The sequence below is a fragment of the Typopeltis vanoorti genome, chromosome 12, assembly GCF_054136105.1.
Source record: "Typopeltis vanoorti isolate ZY-2024b chromosome 12, IOZ_Tvanoo_1.0, whole genome shotgun sequence".
In the NCBI taxonomy this organism is placed as follows: Eukaryota; Metazoa; Arthropoda; class Arachnida; order Uropygi; family Thelyphonidae; genus Typopeltis; species Typopeltis vanoorti.
In genome coordinates, this window is record NC_143560.1 from 69,840,728 (window position 1) to 69,866,498 (window position 25,771).

A 25,771-nucleotide genomic window follows, 5' to 3' on the forward strand; every position below is an offset into this window, starting at 1 on the left:
TAAATTTTGAGTTACAAGGTAGAGATAAAAATTTAATTGACCTGTTAAGTTCAATAAAAACTTTCCAACAATACTTACTTTTATTAAAGAAAAATATAAATGACTGCGAATTTAGACATCTCCCATATTTATTAAACTTTTTTGAACAAAATCAAGAAATGCTTCGCTATGATTTAAAAGAATTTATTCGTGAAATAGATTTAGTTGAGGAAGAAATAAATTCAAGATTTAAAGATTTTAATAAAACTGAAATGATTGTATCTTTTATCAATAATCCATTTCAAGAAAACTTGAACATCACAGAAATTTCAAATAAAATTAGTGGTCTGTTTGATATAAACCAAGCTGAAGTAGAACTTGAGATAATAAACATTCAGAATAGTTTACATTTAAAATCAATAAACAATGAAGTCATTTGGAAGTATGCACATGAAAAATTCCCAATATTAACTGATATTGCGCGAAAAATTCTGTCATGTTTCAGATTGACATACTTGTCAGAATCCGCTTTTTCAAATATGAACGTCATAAAAAATCAATTAAGAAACCAAATTACAAATTATTATTTGGATGATTGTCTGCAATTGGCCACTTCTTCATATCAATTTGACTATGAAAATATTGCAAGGTCCAAACAATGCCAAATTTCACATTAACTTTTTTTTTTTTTTAATCAACCAGCATTTCCTGTAACTTGCGAGTTTGTAATCAATCTGTTGTTTCTTCTAACTTTGGTTTTCTAAAATAGAGAAATAAATATTTTATTCCAATATATTTGTGTTTTTTTTTTTTTTTTGTTGTATTAAAATAATTAAAAGTGATAAATAAATTTTTAAATACACAAGTAAAGTTTTTAGTTGTGTATTATTTTTTAATTGTTTATTTTTAGTTGTTTATTTGTGCGTAATCAGATATCACGTTGGGGGAATGTGATCTATATAAGAGAGTAGATCGCCGAATAACTTATTATAGAAAAGTAGCTCGCATAGTAAAAAAGGTTGAACGCCACTGTCATATATCAACACTTAATGAGTTAGCTAAAGAACGATGCAGAATAACTCCAATTTAGGGATAGTCAAGTCTAGCCTCCCTGCATTGACACACTGGCTCGTTCAGAACAGCAATCTCTCTAGATGCATGTGTCCTTCCTCATTCAAATGCAAGCAGTTTCTCGAATACAAATCCCCTCTGTCCTCAAACGCTCTCCAAGCATCCACATATTCCAATCCTCTCTTCTGACACATTCTAGCTATTATATTATTCAATATTACTGCTCTTCCGCTCAGCTCATCACAATCATACCTAGGCAACACACACACACTATCTTTCCTCTCTTCATCTTCTTTCGTACTACCTCAAGCAAGAATCTCACATCTCCCGCTGCCTAATTTACATTACCTCTCAAGTCATTTGTTCCTACCATCACAATCATCTCATCCACCCTTTCACCCCTCTTAATTGCCATAGCCACACTTTCTATCGTTCCTCCAGGCAAACACTCCTCACGCATCCTATCTTGAACACCACGGATCATTGAGTCACCATACATTACACCTCTTACCACCCTATTCCTCGATTGCTCACATGCATCCCTCTCTCTCTCTCTCTCCTCTAACACTGTGCTCCCCTACTTGCCTGCCTTCCTAACATCACTATCCCTGGTTCCAGTATTCCCTTGCATTCCTCTCATTCCCTCTCTCTCCTACTGTTTCCATTCTCTCCTCTTCTACCATTCCCATAACTTTCTCTCATTCCCTCTCCTCCACTGTTCCTATTCTCTCCTCTTCTATCATTCCCATATCTCTCTCTCATTCCCTCTCTTCCACTTATCCTATTCTCTCCTCTTCTATCATTCCCATAACTCTCTCTCACTCCTACTCTGATTCACCTTGTATTCATCTCTTCCATTCGTCTAATCTCATCTTTCACATTTCTCATCTCATTCCCTAGACATTCCACCTGCTTTTACAGCTCATCTATCTCTCTCTCTGCAAGTCAGCCACTCTCATTTGCCATTCAATCTCCCAACTGAGACCATAGCCTAAAACTTCGCAATCATTCAACCTTTCCATATTCCCCACTCTCGTTATTTTATTCATATATATAGGGATAAGGAGAAGGAATGATCTGATTAACATATATTGGTAAGGGATTGTTACCAGATTAGTGTACAAGAGATATAGGTATTATTTCTGAGAAAACTCCCATTTCACTCCTCTTAAAAACTATTATTTTTACAGCTATTTTTCCTGCTTTCGTTTAAGAGTGTCCCTTTTTTAATGTCATTGGCTTTTTACTCAAGAATTAATTTGAAAAAACCTGGGTTTTTTTCATATTAATTTCTTCCACATTGCCTAAACTGCCCCCCCCCACTCCCGTGTTGACACCATAACAGCAGAAATATGCACATCACAGAAAGAAGACAGGCAACAACATCCAAGAAAAGGTATGTGCGAATTTTCTTCTATTATTCTACATATTTGTCTCTAAAATACATCTGCAGTGCCCTAAGAATTCTTGAGTAAAATGCCAATGACAATAAAATAGGGACACTTTTAAACGAAAGCAGGCAAAATAGCAATAAAAATAATAGTGTACAAGAGATTTTTCACAGAATAGATGAGGAACAAAGCAAAAGGCCATCCCTGGAACCTGTAAGGAGAGTGCAAACAAAGGAGTTGAAGAACAGGTTTTTTTTTTTTTTTTTGCATGGAAAGTGGTTGGTGAGAGAGAAAATGGAGAGGGTTTAAAGCACTAATGGTGAAATCTGATCATGATAATTATTAAATAATTTTGGTTACGACATCATTATTTCATGGGCATCCCCATTCCTAAAATTCATTGCAGAAGATCCACAATGACCATTATTCATATGTTGGCTATCATATCTTTTCTTAAACCCATTCATTGAGAAAGCATACATTCTCCAACCAAAAAAAATTTGTCATGATGCTTTTGCACACCTTCCAGGAATGATGCCTTGTTCTTTTCCCTCCTGTTAACACTGAAAAATTTCTTGATTCTATTCTACAGGCAGACATAAAAGAAAGAAAAACATAAACATAAGTTTTATATTTGTATCATATCTCCTTTTTTCCTATTATCAACCAAATTCTGTAACCCACAAGGATTTAAAAAAATATGATTCAATAAAGCAGTTACTATTTTGGTCACTCAGCTCTGGATCCTCTCCACTGCTTTCTTATCCTCATCATCTATATTATCATCTTCTTTGTAAATTATCAATATGAGCAATAAATATAATATCCTTAAAACATTAATACAGAAGGAACAATATGGCACCTTCCTCTAATTCAATTATCAGTGTTACATTTCTTTAGCCAATAGCTAAAACTCCTGAAAAACATGACAAAACAAAAACTTCCTGTCCCCCCCTATGTGAATCCCACCCAGAAAGGGTTGTAAATCTTTTATACATTTAGTATGTGCACATAGGCCAAAGATTAAATAATCTGGGAAACTCTGCTCCAGAAACTAAACATGAAGCTTTTTCAGCCACTTCAGGCTTCCACCAACAGGGTGGTCTCATATTAGGCAGTGAAATTCATCTACGACAAACATATTCACAAACATCCATGGTGGGATTTGAGCATGCAATTTGTTGGTTGGAGAGCAGTAAATCACTCAGCCAACTTGTGTGACTAGTTGTCTGCAAGTCAGACAGGACTCCAGAGAGGCCTTGCTGAGACTTTCATTTTGTTTCATTAACATCAAAACATTAACAAGTGTTTTGAGACTCGAAGAATGTTTTTTGTGTTTTATGGGATGTTTTTTGAATGCCAGCCTGGTTGGCCAAGTGGTTAGCATATTCGTTCTCCAGCCAAAAAGGTTGTGGGTTCGAATCCTGCCGTGGGCATGGATGTTTGTGATTGTCTTTGAAAATACTAGTGGTTGTGGGCGGTAGATGACAATGCAAATGATGATGGTAGTTGCGGTTCATTGTAGTTGGTGGATTGAGTGGTAGAAATGCATCTCTCAATCTATCCTTATATTCAATATTTCAGTAATCTGGCTCATCACTTTCAAAAACCACGTAATCACATCTGCACAGAGTGATCCGAATTAAGCAAGATTAGATCTTTATGTGTAACAACTACCTCTATTTTATTATTATATGGGTATCTCCACAAAGTCAGAAGACGCACTGTGGGGACCCTCACTAACTTTCATACACACAATACCTATCATACCTCTCCTTTAATTCATTCACTGTCAGGACACTCAACTAATTCTGACAATCCATTCCATTCACTCACTAAGTAAAAAATACAGTAACTCTTACAGAACTTCCAAGGGTGACCTATAGTTCTCTATCTGTCATGTATTGACAAATGTCCTTTCTGTAAATGCTATAGAATCATTTTAATACATTATAAGTTTCTACCATGTCCCCCTTTTCCACCTATCAACTAATTTTTGCAACTCCCACACCTTCAATATATCTTCATATGAACCATTCCACATTATATGCCAAAGTCCCCTTATCACCGCCATAATCTGTTTGAATTGGTAGACTTCTGTGGCGAGCATGTAAACTGTTTCAACAAACCCGCCTGACAATTGCATGTATTCGTGATAAGTTTGAGACCCATGGTATCATGTGTGATGTGCAGAAGGGAAGATCCGAGAGGCGTCACCATATCCGAGGAAGCAGCAACAAGTCCTGCTTCCTCGGATATGGTGTTGAAACAGTTTATATGCTCGCCACAGAAGTCTACCACACAATGTGCACGTGAGACAGGAGTTAGCAGCACAAGTATACGGCGCATTCTTAAAGCAGCTAAATGGAAAGTTTACATTCCAAGTTTTTACATGCAATGAATGAATATGATCCTGATCGAAAAATGCAATATTGTGAGTGGTTTGAACACATGGTAGATGAGGATGAGGAGTTTGTGAGGAAGATGAAACACAATTTAAGCTTAATGGAATTCGGCATAATTGTGTTTACTGGACTCCAGAAAATTGGAGCGTTCATCTGGACAAAGCAGTCAATTTACCGGGACTCGATGTTCTGGTGTGGATTGTCATCTAGGGGTTTAATAGGGCCATTCTTCTTTGAAGATACCGTTACTGGTCAAGTGTACTTAGACATGCTACGCACATCCATTTTACCTGCCAGTCACACACTTTATGGGAATGATCAATTTCTCTTCCAACAAGATGGTGCACCATAACCACATTACCACCGAGATGTGAGAGCTTGCCTCAATGAGAGTTTGCAGGGACAATGGATAGGACAAAGAGGTGCAGTTGAGTTTCCCCCACGTTCTCCTGATTTAACACCCTTGGACTTCTACCTATAGGGAACTATAAAGGATGTAGTGTATCATAGAAAATCGGCTATACTGTTGGCCCTTCAGAAAGAAATTGAAACAGCATGCGCAGCAATCCCACTGGACACTTTGGTCAACGTTGCCCAAGCAATAGTTCGCCGTAATAATAAGTGTCTGGATGCTAATGGTAACTACTATGAGCACCTCGTGTAATTGTAGAAGTCAAAGGTAACTTGTATTCATCCCTTGATGTCTGTATAAATTTAGTATTACAATTTTTATACAGGATTTTGTGCTGAATACATTTTTTTGATGGTCTCTCTCTGTGTGTGTGTGTGTGTGTGTGTGTGTGTGTGTGTGTGTGTGTGTGTGTGTGTGTGTGTGTGTGTGTCCGTCCGTCCGTCCGTCCGTCCCACAAACTAGAGATACAACGGCCTATAACACATCAGTGCAGTGTGTGAGGAACAGATAAAGTTTGAAAAAGAAGAAATCTATTGACATTTTTCTTAAAGAGCTGCAGGTTGAAGTTGTTGGGAAACACGTTATGGGGAAGGCTGTTCCAGAGGTAGATGGAAGAAATGAAGAAGAGGAGAAGCAGGTTCAATGAGTTTGCAGGTGTGCTGAAAAGGGAAAGCAATTGATCTTGTTTTAACAGGCCCAACAGCAAGTGGAGGAATGATGTTTGCCAATTCACTGGAGCAGTAACCATTGAAGTACCTGTAGAAGAGAGACAGCTGAAACATTACATCTATGAGAAAGAGGTTGAAGTGAGCCTGTAAGGAAAGGGGCATCTGTGAGCCAGGTTGTTCTCCTCTGGACAGCATCCAGAATTTTTAAGGAGGTTTTAGGTGCACCACTCCAAATGTGTGAACAGTATTCTAAGGATGAGTGGATTTGGGATTTATATAGGGTTAGCAGTTGGGTGGGTGTAAAATAGCTTCTTGAGGAGATAAGAATGCCTAGATATTTTAGATACTGAAGAAGCTAATGATATGTTGTGATGTGTTTATGCCAAGAGAAGCTGCAGGTAAATGTTAGTCCAAGGAGAGACAGTTCATCCTGTCTTGTGATGTGCATATTATTGAGAATAATGGAAGGTCAGCTGAGATCCCTTTTGCAAGAGAAAAGGCAGGACTGTATTTTGGCGACATTGAAGGTGACTAGGTCATCCTTGTCTACTGAAGGATGATGGAGATCAGTGTTTTAAGGCACTGGTTGCAGAGGATCTTGATGTAAGGGATGTCTATGAATTACTTGTCAAATGAGTAGGATGAATAGAGAGTGCTATCATCAGCAAAGTTATGGATAGGATTTGTAATGATTAAAAGTAGGTCATTGGTGTATAAGAGAGTGTACGTGATAGAACAGTCCTGAGGCACTCCTGCACTGGTGGCAAAGCTTGAAGAGATAAGGTGCCATTCACCATGACACACAGTGAATAACCAGAGAGAAAGTTGGCTATCAATTACAGAGGGTGAGAGATAGACTGAAGAAAGGCAGTTTACAAAATAGGCTTTGATGCCAAACATGATCAAAAGCCCTGGATATGTCAGGAACGACTGCACACATTTCTCCAAACCTTTCCATGGCATGTGTCCAGTGGTGGGTAATGTAGGCTAAGATATCAGCCATGGATCTTGACTGTCAGAATCCATACTGGTGGTCACTGATTAAGTGGCAAGCTTCCAGGTAGTGAAGAAATTGACTTTTGATAACATTTTCCATTATTTTGGAGAGAACTGAGGTGCTGGCAATTGGTCAGTGGTTGAATGGTAAGCTTTTATCTCCCTTTGTTGGAATGGATTGGATATACGCTTGCTTCCATTGGATGGGATAGCTGCCAGCTGAGTATAGAAGATTGAAGAGATGATAGAGGACAAGTGTTAGCTTTGGAGCACAACATTTGAGTATAATAGGAGGGATGCCATCAAGACCAGATAACTTTGTAGTGTTCAGGTTGTCTAATATTCTTCTTATGTCCTTTTGATGAAAGACCACAGGATACATACAGTGCTCAGTTGCTCCTATGGAAGTAGGTGATTTGTCTTCTTGTTCCATGCAGAAGTTAGAGGAAAAGAGTAATGCTAGTAAGTCAGTTTTTTCTTTGGGTGCTGTAACAGTGGTGTGTCACCTGGTTTATTATTACACGTCGAAAATTAACTTTTCTTTTCTGAACATTGTAGTTTTTAAAGTGGTAACTATTTTGCTTGTATAACAGTTGGAAAATTTTACGTATAAAGCACATGATTTCTCTTGTTGGTGACGAATTCATACATCCTTCGTTTATTTCTCCTCTTCAACATAATTGACTATTCTTGGCAATCTGCCAGATCGGGTTCTATGAACTGTGGGTGTACAATAGGTAAGTCAGCAATTTCCATTAGATCATTACTGACAGCAAACAATTCAGATTCTCTTCCAGCTTGGTTTGTGAAGGTAGAAAAGAGGGCCAATAAGAATTATGGATATCAAAATCTCTAAGGCAAATTATCTCACTGTTTGGGTCATTAGATTGTATGTGATCAACTTTCAGAGATAAATCAGAAAAGTTAGAACAGTCATCAGAATAAGGTAAGCAATAAAGTCAAGAAATGAAGACAACAAAATGAGGCAAGGAAAGCTTCAGTTAAAAGCAGATTATATAGAGGAGATTTCAGGGATGATAATCTTCAGTATGGGATATCGGACCTGACAAAAGCATAGTTCAACCTTCTTACAAAAATGCATCACGCCATTATGTAATGTAGAAAGTTCATGTAAGTTGTAACTGACAGGGGGGAAGGGAGGTTGCCAATCAAGATTTAGTGATGAATAACAGATCAGGTTTATATGTAAGGGGTGGGGCATATTGCTCATGTTGGTGATAAAGTACGTGTGGAATTTTTTTTAAATAATTTTTAAGCAACTTAGTTGTTTTTTTTTTTTGGCTTTCTGAGGGAGTGGGTTGCAATTTTTTGTTGAATTTTTGATATTTAAAAAGTTTTTGAGGAAGATTTTTTTTAGCTTCACAGTTTGTTGATAAAAAAACTGATTACTGAAATAATTAATACAGAATGTAAAGAGCATGCAAAATCATTTAAATTGCTGACAGCATGGATAAAAGGTACTGGATGCCAGTTAAGTATGGAAAGTGTATAATTATGTACTCTGGGATGAAAATATTGCAAGCTATATATAGAAATATATTCTAAAAAACTGATTAAGTTAGGGGTCTGGCAGACAGGGAGTTGAAGTTCAGAAGGAATATTGCAAAAGTTGTTCATAGGATTACTTAGATATTGAAACACACTAAGAAGTAGAGAAGGTTTCTTCAATTCACATGAAAACGCAAGGAAATACGTGAATAATATTTAAAGGACACATATTTCAACCTGAAAATTTCAGGCCATCATCAATGAACTGATTTGAAATAGTGAGAGCTGCATGATGTTATATATAAACAACACAAAGATATGGCAGAGGAAACACTGTATTATTGGTTATTGATTAACTGTACTAAAAAAAAAAATTAATGTGTGATTAAAATAAAACTTTCCCTATTAAGGCTTTACTGGAACATGCACACTACACACTAAGTTTCATGGCAATACACATGTAAAATTATATAGAATTATACAGAATTTATTCAAATTATATATTTGAATTTATTTTATTTTATTTATTTTATTTGAAAAAATTATATAGAATTTATTCAAAAACTCCAATATATTTTATCCAACATTATGTGGACGTCATCAGGGAGAAAGACTATTAACTAGATTCAAAAGATGAATCTAAATAATGAGTCATAAATCTTGTGTATATTAGCTCATGTCTCAGTTGCAGCTGAAGTATATGATATTACACTATTCAAGTTCAAAGGAACAATTGTAGTAAGTTGCACAGATTAAAAAATAAAATAAAGAAAATATATATATAATTATTAATTAAAAAAAAAATTATGAACAATTAATAGTAATCACTTTCCCAAACTTGGATATTGGCATATAGTCTAATCGGTTCAGTTCCAAAAATTTCTTGACGTTTAATATTTCAAGGAAAAGATGATCAAATTTGAACTTGCTGAAGTGAAGACGTTTTGTCTAGTTCCAAAGAACTCTGTGCCTAGTGTCAATAGCACAAGTAGCAAGGCCAGAATCATGAAATTTCAAAAATGTATTCCTTTTGTTGATGGTAAGAAGGAAGACAGTTTGTGAGCTGGTCTGAAGTTTTACTTCAAAAATAAACATAGTGTTTTAATTTATTTCCGTATAGGTTGTTTTGACTTTTTGTAGTATTTCTATGTATTGAGCGGGGCGGCAAAAGCTCTAGCTACACCACTGCCTTCCACCATCATTCATCACAAAAAATGGGTATTATCAAGTCTTGTACACAGAGCTCATACAATCTGCTCTTCTGATCCCCTTTTGTTAGATGAACTGAATAAAATTAAAAGCAATTTGATATATAATGGATATAATGGAAATGCTAAGAAATCGTCCGAACCTAAACCAATTCAGATTGTATGCCAATATCTAAGTTTTGGAAGTGATCACTATTAATTGTTCATATTTTTTTTTTAATTATTGTCATTTTTATATATATATTATTTTTTAATCTATGCCATGCACTACAATTGTTCCTTTGAACTCTAATAGCGTAATATGATATACTTCAGCTGCGACCAACACAACATACACAATTTATGACTCATTATTTTGATTCATCTTTTGAATATAGTTAACCGTCTATCTCCCTGATGATGTCCATATAATGATGAAATATATTGGAATTTTTTAATAAATTTTATATAATTTTTTACATGTGTAAGTATGAAACTTACTGTAATAAGACTTTCCCATATCTTAAATAGTGATAGACAGGCGAATCAAGTTTGGATGGCGAGGTAAGGGTTCAGAGCTTTTTTTAAAAAAAAAATAAACATTCATATTTATAGCAACAGATGGAGTAAGTGCATTTCAGACCATAGGATATTGTGATCTGCATTTATTCCATATTGTGCAAGGCACAGATATATCCTGTTGATGATGAAGGACTCATGTTCTTGTATTCTCTTTTCCACTGAACACCTAGTTTGTCCAAAGTAAGAATGGTGACAGTCACAAGCAGTGGCGCATTCAGGATTTAATCTTGGAGGGGGTCGAGCACTCAAGATTTAATCTTTGGGGTGGGGCCGAGTTGAGTAGGCGATTTGAGAACACACATTACGCATTGCATACGAGCTATGACTGAGCATCTGCAGTGATCGCCAATACATGATATCCATGATCTCTTCTGGCTCAGGCAAACGAAGTAGTGCCTGAGCACTACTACATTCTCCTTGCGTTCACAGTGGCCAGGATTCCCAAGAGCTATAGGGTATTCTCACCTTATGTGACCGCTAATTCATAAGTAGCATAGAACTAGAAGACAAGACACAACATAAATTTTTTTTAAAAAAATGAATCTCCAAAAGATTTTTGGAAATTTTCTAGTGTTTTTTTCCTTTTTCTTTTTTTTCTTTTTTTTTGGGGGGGGGGGGGGTTCATGGCCATTTGCCCCCCCCCCCCCCAATGGGTGCGCCAATGGTCACAAGGAACTTAGTAGATGCCAGAAAGAACAAGAGAGAAACATTTACCTTTAGAAGATGGAAATCATGATGATAGTTTGTTGACAGAAATACATGTGGCCACTACATTATATTTCTTAAGAATTCCAGAAATTAGTACTGAGATGCCAGAAATGAACAGGATAGGGACTCTATGTACTGTTTCATTATTATTTGAACTAAGATTATAGGAATCAAAAATACGTTCTGGGGTGCTTAAGGGTCAAAGCTATATAACTGAGAGGAGACCTCCACATAGCCTTCAAAGGAATGCGGAGAACTCACCAGGGCTTCTGACCTAATGTCCAATCCTCACCTTCTCGTGGTGCACCCTGGTAAGTATCTACCTGGATACTGAACGGACAAGGATGTGCTGGCAATTTGGGATTTAGCCGACCAAACTGTATTCTTATTGGCTTAAACCAAAATTTCAAATGATGGTACAACATAACAGAATTTCATGCCATCTGGGGCTTCGCCCAGTTAAACAAGGGCCCCACGTTGTTTTCACCAGGGAACCAGGGCAAACAGCAAAAAAGTCAGCTACTGGAACAAATCCTAAAACTTACCCCAACTCAACATCACTAGAGTTCAAGATCAGTACTATCAACATAAGAAGCCTGAATGTCAAAGAAATGGAGCTAGCTGAGGACTTGAATAAGTATCAGATCGACATAATAGAAGTGACTGAAACAAAAAAAAGACAAAAACTGGCGAGATCTTTCTGAGCAATAAATACAAAATATTATATTCAGGCAATGACAATCAACAGAAAAGAGTAGTAGCCATAGTATTCAACACTAAATAAGAGGATCATCTTCTTGAATGGAAAACAGTCTTAAGTAGAGTGATGTGGGCATATATCAAAATGGAGAACTGGACAATGAGACTTATTTGTGCCTATGGTCCAACAGAAGGTTCTACTAAGGTAGAAGTTGAGGCTTTAGAGAAAGCAACTGACACAATGAAAAAGGAAAAGTTGGTCCTTGATGGGGATCAAAGTAGCAGAGTAGGAAATGATTGTCAGACATATACAAACAGCAAAAAAGTCAGCTACTGGAACAAATCCTAAAACTTACCCCAACTCAACATCACTAGAGTTCAAGATCAGTACTATCAACATAAGAAGCCTGAATGTCAAAGAAATGGAGCTAGCTGAGGACTTGAATAAGTATCAGATCGACATAATAGAAGTGACTGAAACAAAAAAAAGACAAAAACTGGCGAGATCTTTCTGAGCAATAAATACAAAATATTATATTCAGGCAATGACAATCAACAGAAAAGAGTAGTAGCCATAGTATTCAACACTAAATAAGAGGATCATCTTCTTGAATGGAAAACAGTCTTAAGTAGAGTGATGTGGGCATATATCAAAATGGAGAACTGGACAATGAGACTTATTTGTGCCTATGGTCCAACAGAAGGTTCTACTAAGGTAGAAGTTGAGGCTTTAGAGAAAGCAACTGACACAATGAAAAAGGAAAAGTTGGTCCTTGATGGGGATCAAAGTAGCAGAGTAGGAAATGATTGTCAGACATATACAAATATTTTGCAAAAATTTCGACAAAAGAGCAAACTTTTGTCGAAATTTTTTTTTAATAATAATAATGACGAATATCTGTTGGATTTCTGCTCAGAACATGGACTGGTTATTACTAACACAATGGTCCAACAAAGATGTGCACAAATTCACATGGAAAGAAGAGGCAAGGAATAAGAAATGTCTCATTGACTATGTTATTGTTGATAGTGATGTTTTCCCAATGGTGCAGGACACCACAGTGTACAGAGGATTTGAAATTGGAAGTGATCACCATTTAGTCTTGAGCAGGATAAAATTGAATTTCATATTGAAAAGAAAAACATGTAAGAAAGTTTTAAAGCGAATAAAAGTTGAGCAGCTCTCAGATGTGAACTGTAGACTAAAATACACAAATATTATTCAAGAAAAAATGAAAGAGTTTGAGAACAATCACCAGTCCCAAATCTACATTTGGGATTGGTGATTGAGTTCACTAATGTACTCATATGGAGAGGCAAACTATGCTGAATAAAGAATAAGAGGAACCAAACTTTAGAGATTCAGTGGCAAGTCCTGAAGAAAACACTGATTGATTCAACCAGAGGCATGTGGTGAGGTTATCGGCAAGGATAGAAAAATCAGAACTCCATGGTGGACACGGGAAGTTAAAAGAGGCAGTGAAGGAAAAGAAAAAAGCATATCAAAAGTTACTGGCAAATAAGTCAGCTTGTGCTCTTAGAGAATACAGAGACAAATGTAAGAAAGCTAAACACTGTATAAAACTGGCTAAACAAAAGTCATGAGAGGACTTTGGCAAGAACATAGAAAATAAATATCAAGGTGGCAAGATATTCTGGAGATTGTTGAAGAAGCTCAGAAATGGAGAAAAGGTGCTATAAAAGGAATTAGAGATGATAAAGGTGACATGAAAACTGGTGAAAAAGATATCTTTGATGTATGGAGTAATTCCTTCGAAAAATTGCTAAATGAAACAAGCAGTGATGACAGTACAGTGGTAAAAAACACTGACCAGGCATACAGTCAGGAATACATATCCATACTTGAAGTAGAAAAAGCGATCAAAAGCCTGAAATGTAGAAAGGCCACAGGAGATGATATTCGACCAGAAATGCTCAAGTATGCAGGTATAAAAGTCTTATAGTGGCTGCATTGCACAGTTCAGAAGGCCTGGACAGAGGGACGAATTCCAGATGATTGGAATAGACCTCTCATAGTACATATATATAAAAAGGGAAATAAAACTGAATGTGAGAATTAAAGAGGCATTTCATTACTGAGTGTTCCTGGTAATATATATGCAAATATACTTGAGAAACAGTTGAGAAGGATTGTGGAAGAGAAGCCTGGTGAAGAACAAGCTGGATTCAGGCCAAATAGAGGCTGTCAGGATCAGATTTTTCACTTTATGACAGATAGTTGACAAATCATGAGAATATAACAAAGATCTGTATTTAAGTTTTGTAGATCTGGAAAAGGCATATGACAAGATGCCCAAGAGAGAAGCTATTCAAAACGTTACAGTTATATGGTGTTAATGGGGCATTATATCAAGCAATACTTAGTCTTTATTTGAGTTGTAAGTTAGCAGTTAGAATTGAAGTAAGTACAAGAAGATGGTTTAATGTTAAATCTGGTGTCAGACAAGGATGTACATTATCCCCTCTGTTATTCCTTATCTATATGGATCACATTATGAAGGAAAGTAGTAGTATTAAACCTGATATCAAAATTGGATGTGCTAATCTCAGCTCTTTGCTTTATGCAGATAATGTTATACTTCTAAATAAATCCACTACAAGTCTGCAAGATTCCCTGACTAAATTGAATAACTGTTGTAATAGATATGGTATGAAGGTTCAGTATTAAAAAGACAAAGACAACGAAAGTAGGCAGAAGCATTGTAAATATCAACTACATTGTGAATGGAGAACTTATGTAACAAGTAAAACATTTCAGCTACTTAGGCACAAATTTTAGTGAAGATGGTAAATTAAATATGGAAATTGACAACAGAATCAACAAAGCTGATATGGTAGGAAGTCAAATGAATAAATTTATATGGAATAAGAGAGAAATTAGCCAAAACACTAAATTAGCTATATGCAAGACAGTGTTCAAACCAATTTTAACTTATGGATCTGAGAGCTGGGTTAGAAGTAAAACACTTGGTCAAAGACTAGAGACCGCACATATGAGAGTCCTGAGAAAGATTAGGGGCATGAATAGATGGCATCAATGGCAATATCATATTAAAAATTTAGCCTTCGCCTTCCTGAATTCATTTTTTATCATTTTACTGCGTATTTTATACTGTTGTGTATTTTTCTTTTTTCAACTTTCATTCATAAGTTCTAATACTGATTATGTCATCCAGGGTTTTTTCTTATTGTATTTAATTTTTGGAATAATCTCATTGGCTGTCTTACATATTGCACTTCTAAATTTTGACCATCTTTTTTTCAATTTCCTCTGTGTTGCTAAGTAAATTGTCTTCTGTTTTATAACCTACATGGTCTAATTTTTTCCTAATTCCTGAGTTAAACACTATTATGTTATCAGGTATAATTATTATGTTATCAGATATCAGGTATATTTTTTAATGAGTCTTACACTCAGTGATGTTCCTAAGGAGTGGAAGGAGGGCAAGATTGTGCCACTTCATAAAGGAGGTGACAGAACTCAAGCATCAAACTATAAGCCTATCTGTGTGTCAGGTGCTGTAGTTAAGTTGTTGGAGAAGCTTGTGAGAACTAGGATCCAAAATTGGGTTGATAACAATGGTATTATCTTTGATGGACAGCATGGATGTGCTAAAGGGTGGTCATGTTTTAGTCATCTACTTACTTATTACAATAAGGTGACTGCTTCCATGAACATACACAGTAATATCCTTAGATTTTGCAAAGGCTCTTGATAGATTACAGCCTGATAAGTTGATAGTCAAACTGGAGTGGATGGGGTTGGATATTAGATTGGTTGGATTGGAGACTGGCTATCTGATAGATATCAACAAATTTTGCATGGGGGAGTGATATCCAGGAAAAGGAAAGTTACTAGTGGTGTGCCTCAGGGGGTCTGTTTTAGAGCCATTGATGTTTAACTTGTATATTAATGATATTGGTGAAGATCTGGATGGAGATATTCAGTTGTTTGCAGATGATGCAAAGTTGGGACAAACCATGAAGAGTAGAGATGATGTTGTGGCCTTACAAGAAGACTTGAATAAATTAAGTGATTGGAAATGGGAATACGAGTTCAATGTTGCAAAATGTAAGGTTTTAAAATTTGGAAAACAAAAGTGAGATGCAGAATTTATGCTTGGTGAAGATATATTGTCGGAGGTGCAGGAAATAAGAGATCGGGGGGGGGGGGGGGATAGCGGATAAGGATCTGAAATTTAAGGAACACGTAGTCAAAACTGTGAAGACAACACAAAAGCTTCTGGGAATGATGCAGAGGACACTGAATTGTAGAAGTAGGGAGATTCTTCTTCCATTGTATAAGGCTTTGATTAGGCCACACATGGATTATTGTGCCCAGATTTGGTCACCTGGTTTTCAGAAGGACAAAGAGATGTTGGAGAGGGTCCAGAGGTGACTGACTAAGGTAGTTTCTAACTTCTGGAATGTCAGGTATGAGGAGAGATTGAGAAGATGCAACTTGCAGAATCTGGTGGACAGGAGGAGGAGGAGGGGAGATATGATAGAGACCCACAAGTTATTAAGGGGTTGTTATAGGCTCAATGCTGGAGACGTTCTATAGAAAACAGTGGGAGATCAGGGGAGAACCAGAGGTCATCCCTGGAAGCTGTATAAAGAGGGTGTGAGTAGGGGAGTGAGAAGCAGGTTTTTTCCATGCAGAGTTGTGAATGATTGGAATACCTTGCCTGAGAGTGTGGTGTCTGCAGAGAATTTGAGTGCGTTTAAAGCACAGTATGATGAGCTGTTTGTTTGATAAAAGGACCTCCTAGATGAGTCTTTGACTCCATGTGGTTTTGGGTAATAATAATAATAATATTCAGAGCTGTCAAGTCTTTCAGTATGATTGTTTTTAGAAATGTTTTTTTAGTTTAACCTTTTGGTCTGAACCTATATCAGCACCTGGGTATGTTTTGATGTCGGTTATATTATTTTTGTATCTATTATTTATCATTATAAAATCTATTTGATTTCTTATAGTGTTATAGGGTTTGTCCAACCCATCACTATAGTCTGCACTTTGGATGTTGAAAGAAAGTAATCATTATGTGTATGTTGTTTTGAATGCAGAATTGTATCAATCTCTCACCTCTTTCATCCAATCCAAATTTTCCACCAAATGGATTTTTCCCCCCTTCAACATTTGCATTCAAATCCCCCATCACTATGCATATCTTATTTGATTTAAAATCATCTATTTCTTCATCATTGTGAGTAGTTGTAGGCATGTAAAATGAATAATTATGATATTAAAAGGCTTTACAGCTAATTTAATAAGTATCATTCTTTCATTTATGGGCAGCAGCCCCATTACAGATTTAAAGATGCCTTTCTTAATCATGAAACCCACTCCATATTCATGCTTCTCTCTGCCAGAATAAACAAATGTAAAGCCATCTATATCTAATTTTCCTGAGTTAGGCTATTTGGTTACACTAATTCCCATCACATCAACTTTAAGTCTTTTCATTTACTGCATAAGGTTGTGAAAATTCCAAAGTTCCAATTTTCAAGACTGTTTCTCGTTTTCAATTTTCTGGATAAAGTCAAAAACCTTCCCTCCAACCCACAGATTTAATGGTCAGTTTCAATATAGAATCGCTCTTCACTTAACATACCTCTAGAAGATACACTACCACTGCTTTCATAACCTTTCTACAGGATATAATGAAATGGTTCGAATTTGTTATTCATTTTGGATAGTTTCTTTATCAAAACAAATTTCACAGTCAAACTGAAGGAACCGCCAAAAGAAGTTCACACTCCCCCCCCCCCCCCAAACTTCCATTTGCAACATTTAAAAGACATCCTGGTCACATCCATACACCCGTAGCCTTCATTTTGTTTGCTATATAAACATTTTTGCAATCTGGCCCCATAATGAACAAACATTACTACCTTTTTATGTAACATAAATATTCTATCATACATCTGCAAAATAATTTTACTATGGAAACAGAAAAAGGCAACACAACTCAGGTGAACTAATTATTTCCATGTATTGAAAGCCTACTTTCATTGGATACTAAATTCACCAGTAATCTGCTCACCATTCCTCCCAGAAGATTGAAATTATCAAAACTTCATTATGACATGCTCACACCATATGTTCTATTCAACAACTATAGCAAGAACTCTTAAACATCAAACAATATATGAAACTCAATGGCTTCTCTGAGCAAATCACAAAGAATTTTTGATTCCTATAATCAAAACACCAACAACTACAGCAAGAACTCTTAAAGATCAAACAATATATGAAACTCAATGGTTTCTCACAGCAAGCCACATGACATAGTTTTGATTCCTATAATCTTAGCTCAGATAACAAGGAAACAGTCTATCCTCATACATTTCAGAACCAATTTCTAGAATACTTAAGAAATATAATGTAGTATAAATTAAAGATACCAAGAAATTATATACTTGATTTAATCCTTTATCCCAGTGTAAGCAAACAAGGTTTTTTGTGCCTGAAATATAATCAGGACTGGGGTAACTCATATATACATATATATAGAAGCTAATGACTTCACATCACTTGCCTTAGTATCCCATAATGCAAAGCACATTCCTTATGGGTATGTATAATGCTACCCAAACTGGTTTCAACCTTTATTGAGATTTCATCAGTGGGAGCACGACCTAGAGATGATACTAAAGTTAAAGTAATGCCGAAGTCATATTTTCATATATGAGTAACCAAAAGGTGTCACACTATTATTATTAAAATACTCTGGATTGAAGATAGTTGTTGGAAGTTTGTCCACTTGGTTATACTATAAATTAAAGATACCAAGAAATTATATACTTGGTTTAATCCTTTATCCAAGTGTAAGCAAACAAAGTTTACACCTGAAATATAATCAGGAATGGGGGAAACTCATATACAGAAGCTAATGACTTCACATCACTTGCCTTAGTATCCCATAATACAAAGCACATATCCTTATGGGTATGCATAATGCTATGCATTATGAGAAGGGTCACTACCCAGACCAGTTTTAACCTTTATTGAAGTCTTGTCAGTGGGAGCCAGACCCAGAGATGATAAAAGTTTGAAGTAATGCCGAAGGCATATTTTCATATATGAGTAGCCAAAAGGTGTTACACCCTATTATTAAAATACTTGAACTGGAATAACTGCCTCTCATTATCAAAGACACAGGAAGTCTTATTCTAATCACAGATCATTAAAGTTTTTTTATTATTATTATCGTTAATTAATAACTAATATCACAGCATTTCCTCTGTTATACCTTTGTATTGTTTTATGTATAACATCATATGCCTCTCATTGTTTCAAATCAATCCATTGTTCACGGTGTTCTACCTTGTAATTAACTAACATTGCCACTGATAATGGCCTGAAATTTTCAGGCTGAAATATATGGCCTTTAAATAAATATTATTCACTTGTTTTCTTATGATTCTGTGCAAAGTAAAGAAACCATAAGGCAACATCTAGATTACTGTCATATGTCTGGTTTTTGGTTTCTTTGGGGTGAAGAAGTAGTAGAGAGAATATGGTGGAAAGTGACCAAAACAATGAGCAGTGAGGAATGCTTCCTACGAGACTAAAGTTCTGAAGGTCTGCAGTTGCTGAAGGAGGAGTCAGGGGGAAAAAAGGATGTGATAAAAACATACAAGTAACTAAAAGGGTTTTAGAGGATTAATACATAGGAAGTTTTTCGACACTTGACCAAAGGGGAAAGAACAAGGGGGTCATATCTAAAAATAGAATAAGAGTGTTAAGGATATCTGAACTAGATTTTTTACTTTTCCACTCATTCACCTGTCTTTAAGGCACTCAAATAATGATAAATGAGTGGAATTGATTGCCAGTATGCATGTTTTTTCTGCAAATATGTTCAAGGAGAGATATAAAAGTTAAGCAAGTTTGAGCGTGGTTAGTTGGTGGAAGGGGATCATTCGATGCTGTTGGCACACTCTCCCTCGAGGAGTCTCTGGACTCCCTGGAGGTGTCACATAATAATAACAACAGATAATAATAACAACAGATATTGTGAATACCATGAATTTCCTGAGATGAGTTTTCAGATTCTGTGGAGATGCTCATGCAATATTAAAATAATTTATTATATTTATTAAATTATGAACTCTGCAAAATTTGAAGAATTCACATAGCAGGTTAGTGTTTGCATTGGAGAGTGGACAGGACTGTAAGGAAACTGGCTAACTTATACATGGAAGAGAAAAAAAGTCCTATATCCTGGAGGTTGTATAAAAATGGGGAGTAAACAAGAAAGAAAAAAGAGGAAGTTTTTTTCCTTGATGAGTGGTGGGTCAATGCACTGTGGAGAGTGTGACTTCACATCATCATCATCTTTGTTTATTCATGTATGAATGGGGAAAGATATAAAAAAATAAGCATATAACAACAACTCACAGAGATAAAGTTTATTAAATGAAGGTGAGCCAAGTTGCTTTGCTATGTGGCAACTGAAAAATGCCAGATGGTTCATGAGTCTCATCTTCAAACATAAGTTTACTGCCAAAACTGTCACTGCAACCATCACACTCTCCATAGTGCATTAACCCACCACTCTTTAAGAAAAAAATTTCCTCTTGGGCACAGAAGAATGGATTCCTTCTGTGTCCATTAACTGGTCAGTAGAGAGCAAGAGCATGTAGGTGGATGTCGAAGTTGGTGTCCCAACCATCTCAGCTGATGACTTTTCTGAATTGTTTCTATTGGGGGGGGGGGGGGGGTCTTTGCTGGCTTTCTTCAACGACTCTATTAAGATTATGATCTTTGTCTCAAAGTTATCATCAGCTATGGAACAACAAATAATTGAATCAGTTTGCACTTTCTTTACACTATGTCTGGTAGAGAATCAATGTAGGAATAACTAATTATGTAATAAATTATATCCATAATTACTGGAATATGTTATTTATCATTTGAAACATGGTTTTGTGAAAAGTAGGTCTTGCCTTAGTAACTTACTTTCTATAATAAAGTAACAGTGGAGTTGGATAAGGGAAATCTTTACTCGGTGATGCTGCATAAATTGGAGCAAATGGGAATAGCTCCAAAGCTAGTGATTTGGATTAGAAGGTAACTGCTGGACAGATATCAATGAGTGGTTTATGGAGGAGCTGAGTCCAGGAGAAGGCACGTGACTACTGGTGTACCTCAGGGTTCAGTATTTGGTCCTCTGTTGTTTAATTTGTACATTAATGATACTGGAAATAATTTGACAGGAAATATCCACTTGTTTGCTGATGATACAAAATTGGGAAGAGTGATAGTCAGTGAAAGTGATGTAGATATCTTGCAGAATGACTTAAATATGCTGGTGGGATGTGCTAAGGGAAATGGCTGTCAGTTTAACGTTGCCAAGTGTAAGGCGATGCACTTCGCAAGGATGAGACCACATGCTGTGTACTATATTAATGGAACTGAACTGCAAGAAGTTGATGAGGCAAGGGACTTGGGGGTCATTATGGACAGAGAACTTAAATTTAGAGGGTATATTGCAAAGGCTGCCAAAACAGTACATCAAATTATATGGTTTGAAGAATTCACAGACAAGCAGGGATAGGGAAGTAATTGTTCCACTTTATACACCATTAATAAGACCACATCTGGATTACTGCACACAGATCTGGTCACCTGGGTTCCTTGGTGATGAAGAAATGGTGGAGAGGATCCAAAGGCAAGTGACAAAGATTGTTGCTGGTCTGTGGGCTCCAAAAACTAGTTTTTGAAGTTAATAGGCATAAGATAGAAGATAAGATAGAAGCATATAAATTATTAAAGGGGGTTTTATAGGATTGATACTGACGACTTTCTTCTATACAGAGTAGAAAGGGAGAGAATGAGGAGTCATCCCTGGAAATTGTGTAAGAGTCTGGTTAACAAGGATGTTAGGACTAGATTTTTTTGCTTGGAGGGTAGTGATTACGTGGAATGCATTGCCAGAGATGGTTGTGAATGCTTCGTCTGTGAATGAATTTAAGGATAAGTATGATAGGTATTGTGTGAATAACGGTTAGCATGTCAATGTAGGGTCTCCCGTAATGAGTCTTCTGACTCCATGGAGAGACTGTCATAATAAAAATAATAATAATTACCCTTAAAGAGAGCCTTGAACTCTGCCCATACATCTTCTGGCTGCCTATTTAAAAATATATTTATTCTAAAAATACGATTTTTTTCCCTGCATATATTCCTAAATATTAATTCTGTAAAAATAAAAATAAAAAATAATAAATAAATAAAATTGCTTAATTTCAATTAAATTTTATCTAAAACCAGAAACAATAAATAAATGGGCTTAAAAATCAAATGTCCTGTTTGCACTAACAACATAAAAGAAAAATTAACTAGTTTTGAGTTAAAAAAAATTTTTTTTTTTAATAGAATACTTCAAAGTGTTTGGGCTACTTAAACTCCAAAATTCTGGTTTTCAGATACTTCTCTAGTGATCACATCATGAAAGTAAAAGCCACTACTGTACGCCCACAGATACGAGACCCTTTGACACTTCTGCGCATATCAGAAGAAGGAAAATCCATTCTGATATTAGGGTAATCAATCCGGCTTGTGGGATGAGTTGTTTATTATTACACACTGGAAAATTAACTTTTCTTTTATGAACATTGTAGTTTTTAAAGTGGTAACTATTTTGCTTGTATAACAGTTGGAAAATTTTACGTTTAAAGTGATTTTGCATGTTGGTGACCAATTTGTACATCCTTTATTTCTTCCTCCCCTTCAGCATGAATTGACTATTCTTGGCAATCTTCCACAGTTTTCATAGAATCTCCCAGTTCTATGAAAACTGTGAGCGCACAATACTGTGTAAAACTTCAGCTTCTCAGCTCCACATGAAATGAGGCTTCACACAAATTTCTATCTCGAATAGAAACATTTTGTTTGGCACCAAGGTGTCAAACAAAATGTTAGAATTGACAAGCAATTGTTCTGATATTTTATTATCCATCATTATTTTATTTCTTATTGGGGTTTCTCCTTTGAATGCAATTATTTTTGTTTTTTCTTTAGATATTGTCATATATTATATTGTTTTGAGATATCATTTAATGATTTTAATGATCTATGTAAATCATTTGATGTAGCTAATACTATTTCATCATCTGCAAATAGTAGAGTATCTATCTTCATTTGAGGGGTCATTTGTATACCAAATAGGTTATAATGTTTCCAGATTGTTATAATTTTATTTATATATATATATATTGAAAAGCAGAGGTGAGAGGGTACATCTTGTCATACTCCTCTTGATATATCTTTCCATTCTGAGATGTGTTCTAATTTAACTGCTATTTTATTTCCTGTATACATTTCTTGAATGGATTGCAAAAGTTGGTTTCGTATGTTTAAATCGGTTAATATTTTAAACAGTTTTTGTCTACTAATTTTGTCAAAGGCTTTTTCATAATCAATAAAGGCCACATGTGTTTCTTTTTGAAATTCTCTTCTCTATTAATAATTTTAAAGTAAAAATTGGATCTATGCAGGATCGGCCTTTTCAGAAACCATTTTGTTCTTCTAGTAGTTTGTCCTCTATAATACTGCTTAGTTTCTCTTTTAATATTCCTGCCTATATTTTATATCCTGTATTCACAGACTAATTCCCCTATAATTATTTACATGAAATTAAATGAAGGAAATTTTTTACTTCAATATATGTGAATATGTGGATTTTTTTGCAAGACTTGCTACAGTAATTCATAATCATAATTCTTGTATGCAAACTGGAGAAAGGCATTGAGGAAATGTGCTGCAGTGATTAGAAGAATAATTAAGGGAGAAATAAAAATATCACTACTGAATGCACATGCCTCTACTCTGCTGTTACTACTCTACTAGTAGCAGCCCAGTGGGGGATAAGCTACTAGCAGAGTTACACAGGTCATTGTAATGTCCATTGCTGTCTTGATATTTAGCAACGATGTTGATACAGAATTAAAAATAACACAATTTGCAAACAATACTACAATGGGATGATTCATTAAAGATGAACAAGACTATTGCTTCAGAATTCAAATAGGATATTTTATTTGTCTTAGAAAATGGTAATGAAGATTCAACAGTTCATAACATATACAACAGTCCATCTAGGTGGCAAAAAATTCAAGGCTAGTCTTGAATCTGGTCTAAATATACTGTCAAAAGTTCAGGATAAAGTAATAGTAGCAAAGTAACTCTCGCAATTCTAGGGGACATAAAAAGGTATAATTATTCATTTTTCATGGTTTGACTCATTTAAAGTACTGTAAAAAGACTGATATACTGGAAAAAGTGTGAAGAGTGCATACCCAGATTAATAATGAGTATGAATATCAGCTAATCATATGAAAAAAAAAAAAAAAACAAAGGTTGTCACAAACATTTCACAAAATGTTGAAAGTTTTTTTTTTTTTTTTTTTACTTCGTAATATTATAAATTAAAGATGCCAAGGAATTATATTCCTAGTAAAAGGATTGAACCAGAAATATAATTTCTTGGCATCTTTAATTTGTTTGACAAAATGAATGAGCAAACATAACATTTTGTGCATAAGGTCATTTTGTAGTTAAACAGACGAATTATAATTTCCTTAAGACTACAAGCTAAGGTATAAAAAAGATTTGAACTAAAGGTATGTGGGTGGGTGAATCTGATCTTAAGGAAAACTCTTTTAGTGAAAATGTAGTTCATGTTAGAATTAACTTGCAGGAACAGTTGTAGGGGTGGACCCAACACAAATTTCAGGCATTCTGCAAAAGTATTTGTTGATTATTTATGTTAGGGGGTGGTCCTTACGTTCGGTATTGATGCATTTGCGGAATAGTTAATGTAAAACCTGATCTAAGGCATTCAGCTCTGGAAGCCTGTCAATATTCTAATATGAATGTTGAATAACCTTGCTGTCTTGTGTCTGATAAATACTAAAATTTTATACTGAATATGTTTATTAAAACAAATACAGTTTAGTTGGAAATTCTATGCTGTTCGTTGATCTTCTCTCTCTATCTGTCTTAGAAAATGTGTGTGCGATAATGCATATTATACATCATATATGTTGGAAGTGACCAAAGCACGTATTTAAAATTTTCCATATTAAGGATATTACTTTACGCAAATTATCTTGATAAACGATACAATTTGTCAAAATCAACAGCAAAGTTCAAATCTCATGCAATCACAAACATGTTGGGGTGACCACTATAATCTTCGAGCCCGGAAGTACTGCACACTTTGCTTACATCGAGTTATGTTTATGGTCAACACCGTCTTATTTTGATGCATTCTTGTACAGGTAACATAGCAGGTTGAAGAATACAGTATCTACAGTTACTGTAAGTTACAACGTAAATAAACACACCTACCGTTGAGCTCTTTGGAGATGGTGCTTTTTGAAGACATAATCAGTAAAAACTAATGATTCAACTCTACATCAACGTCATCCTATTGTACACAAAAATTTGAAACTATAATAAACCAGATCCTTTACGCGGTTCATGTAATTTCGTTATTTATATAATCCATCATAACCAGAAAACTAAATCACACGAATTCACCAACACTACACCTGTCCATCTTCTCGTACTGAACTTTCCATGATTCTGAAGCATCTTGCAGACTATGTCACGATTTTCATTTTAAAAAAAATAATAATAATACATGTTAAGAATAAGGAAAGAAGGAAAATAACAAAATATATAATCTCTTTTAAGTAGTTAATTCCCAAGAATTCTGGAGACGTATTTCTTCTTAACATGGAATTATGCAGTTTGACAAATTTCCTCCCCTCTCCCTCCCCACGCTCTTTCGCATGGGATAGTGATGGCGTTCAAAGTGAATCGGTTGTTTAAGTGTGCTAGGAGATCTGGCATTTTTGATACTCTGTTTGTTAGAGGTATGCATGATTTATAGTAACTATAGCAACTGCTACCTTGCGAAAACAGGATGTGCACGTGTTTTAATACCTGCTTTATGTCACATTTTTATATTAATCTCGTTCAGCTTAGACTATGTTGAATAGATAAGTGATGTAATACTTGCTGGATAATAGATGTTGTTTTGGTGTATGCGTGTTCACGTTTAAACTTTTTATTTAATTAATAATGATCATATAGATTCTGGTGGGAATATATATTCCTACT

At 35.4% G+C, this 25,771-nt stretch overlaps 2 protein-coding genes across 6 annotated transcripts in view; one reads left to right on the forward strand and one right to left on the reverse strand.

Annotated features, from left to right (window-relative positions):
• LRR (capping protein regulator and myosin 1 linker 1 leucine rich repeat protein) overlaps window positions 1–25,110 on the reverse strand; it is a 917,109-nt gene extending 891,999 nt beyond the window's left edge. For both annotated transcript variants that reach the window (XM_090401192.1, XM_090401191.1), the window contains exon 1: window positions 24,995–25,110. In XM_090401192.1, the coding sequence (XP_090257318.1) occupies window positions 24,995–25,031 (37 nt within the window). In that variant the 5' untranslated portion in view covers window positions 25,032–25,110. The remainder of the gene's footprint in view (window positions 1–24,994) is intronic.
• Window positions 25,111–25,316: 206 nt separating this feature from the next.
• Coq9 (ubiquinone biosynthesis protein COQ9, mitochondrial) overlaps window positions 25,317–25,771 on the forward strand; it is a 192,355-nt gene continuing 191,900 nt past the window's right edge. For all 4 annotated transcript variants that reach the window (XM_090401194.1, XM_090401196.1, XM_090401195.1 and 1 more), the window contains exon 1: window positions 25,317–25,524. In XM_090401194.1, coding sequence (XP_090257320.1) covers window positions 25,452–25,524 — 73 coding nt within the window. In that variant the 5' untranslated portion in view covers window positions 25,317–25,451. The remainder of the gene's footprint in view (window positions 25,525–25,771) is intronic.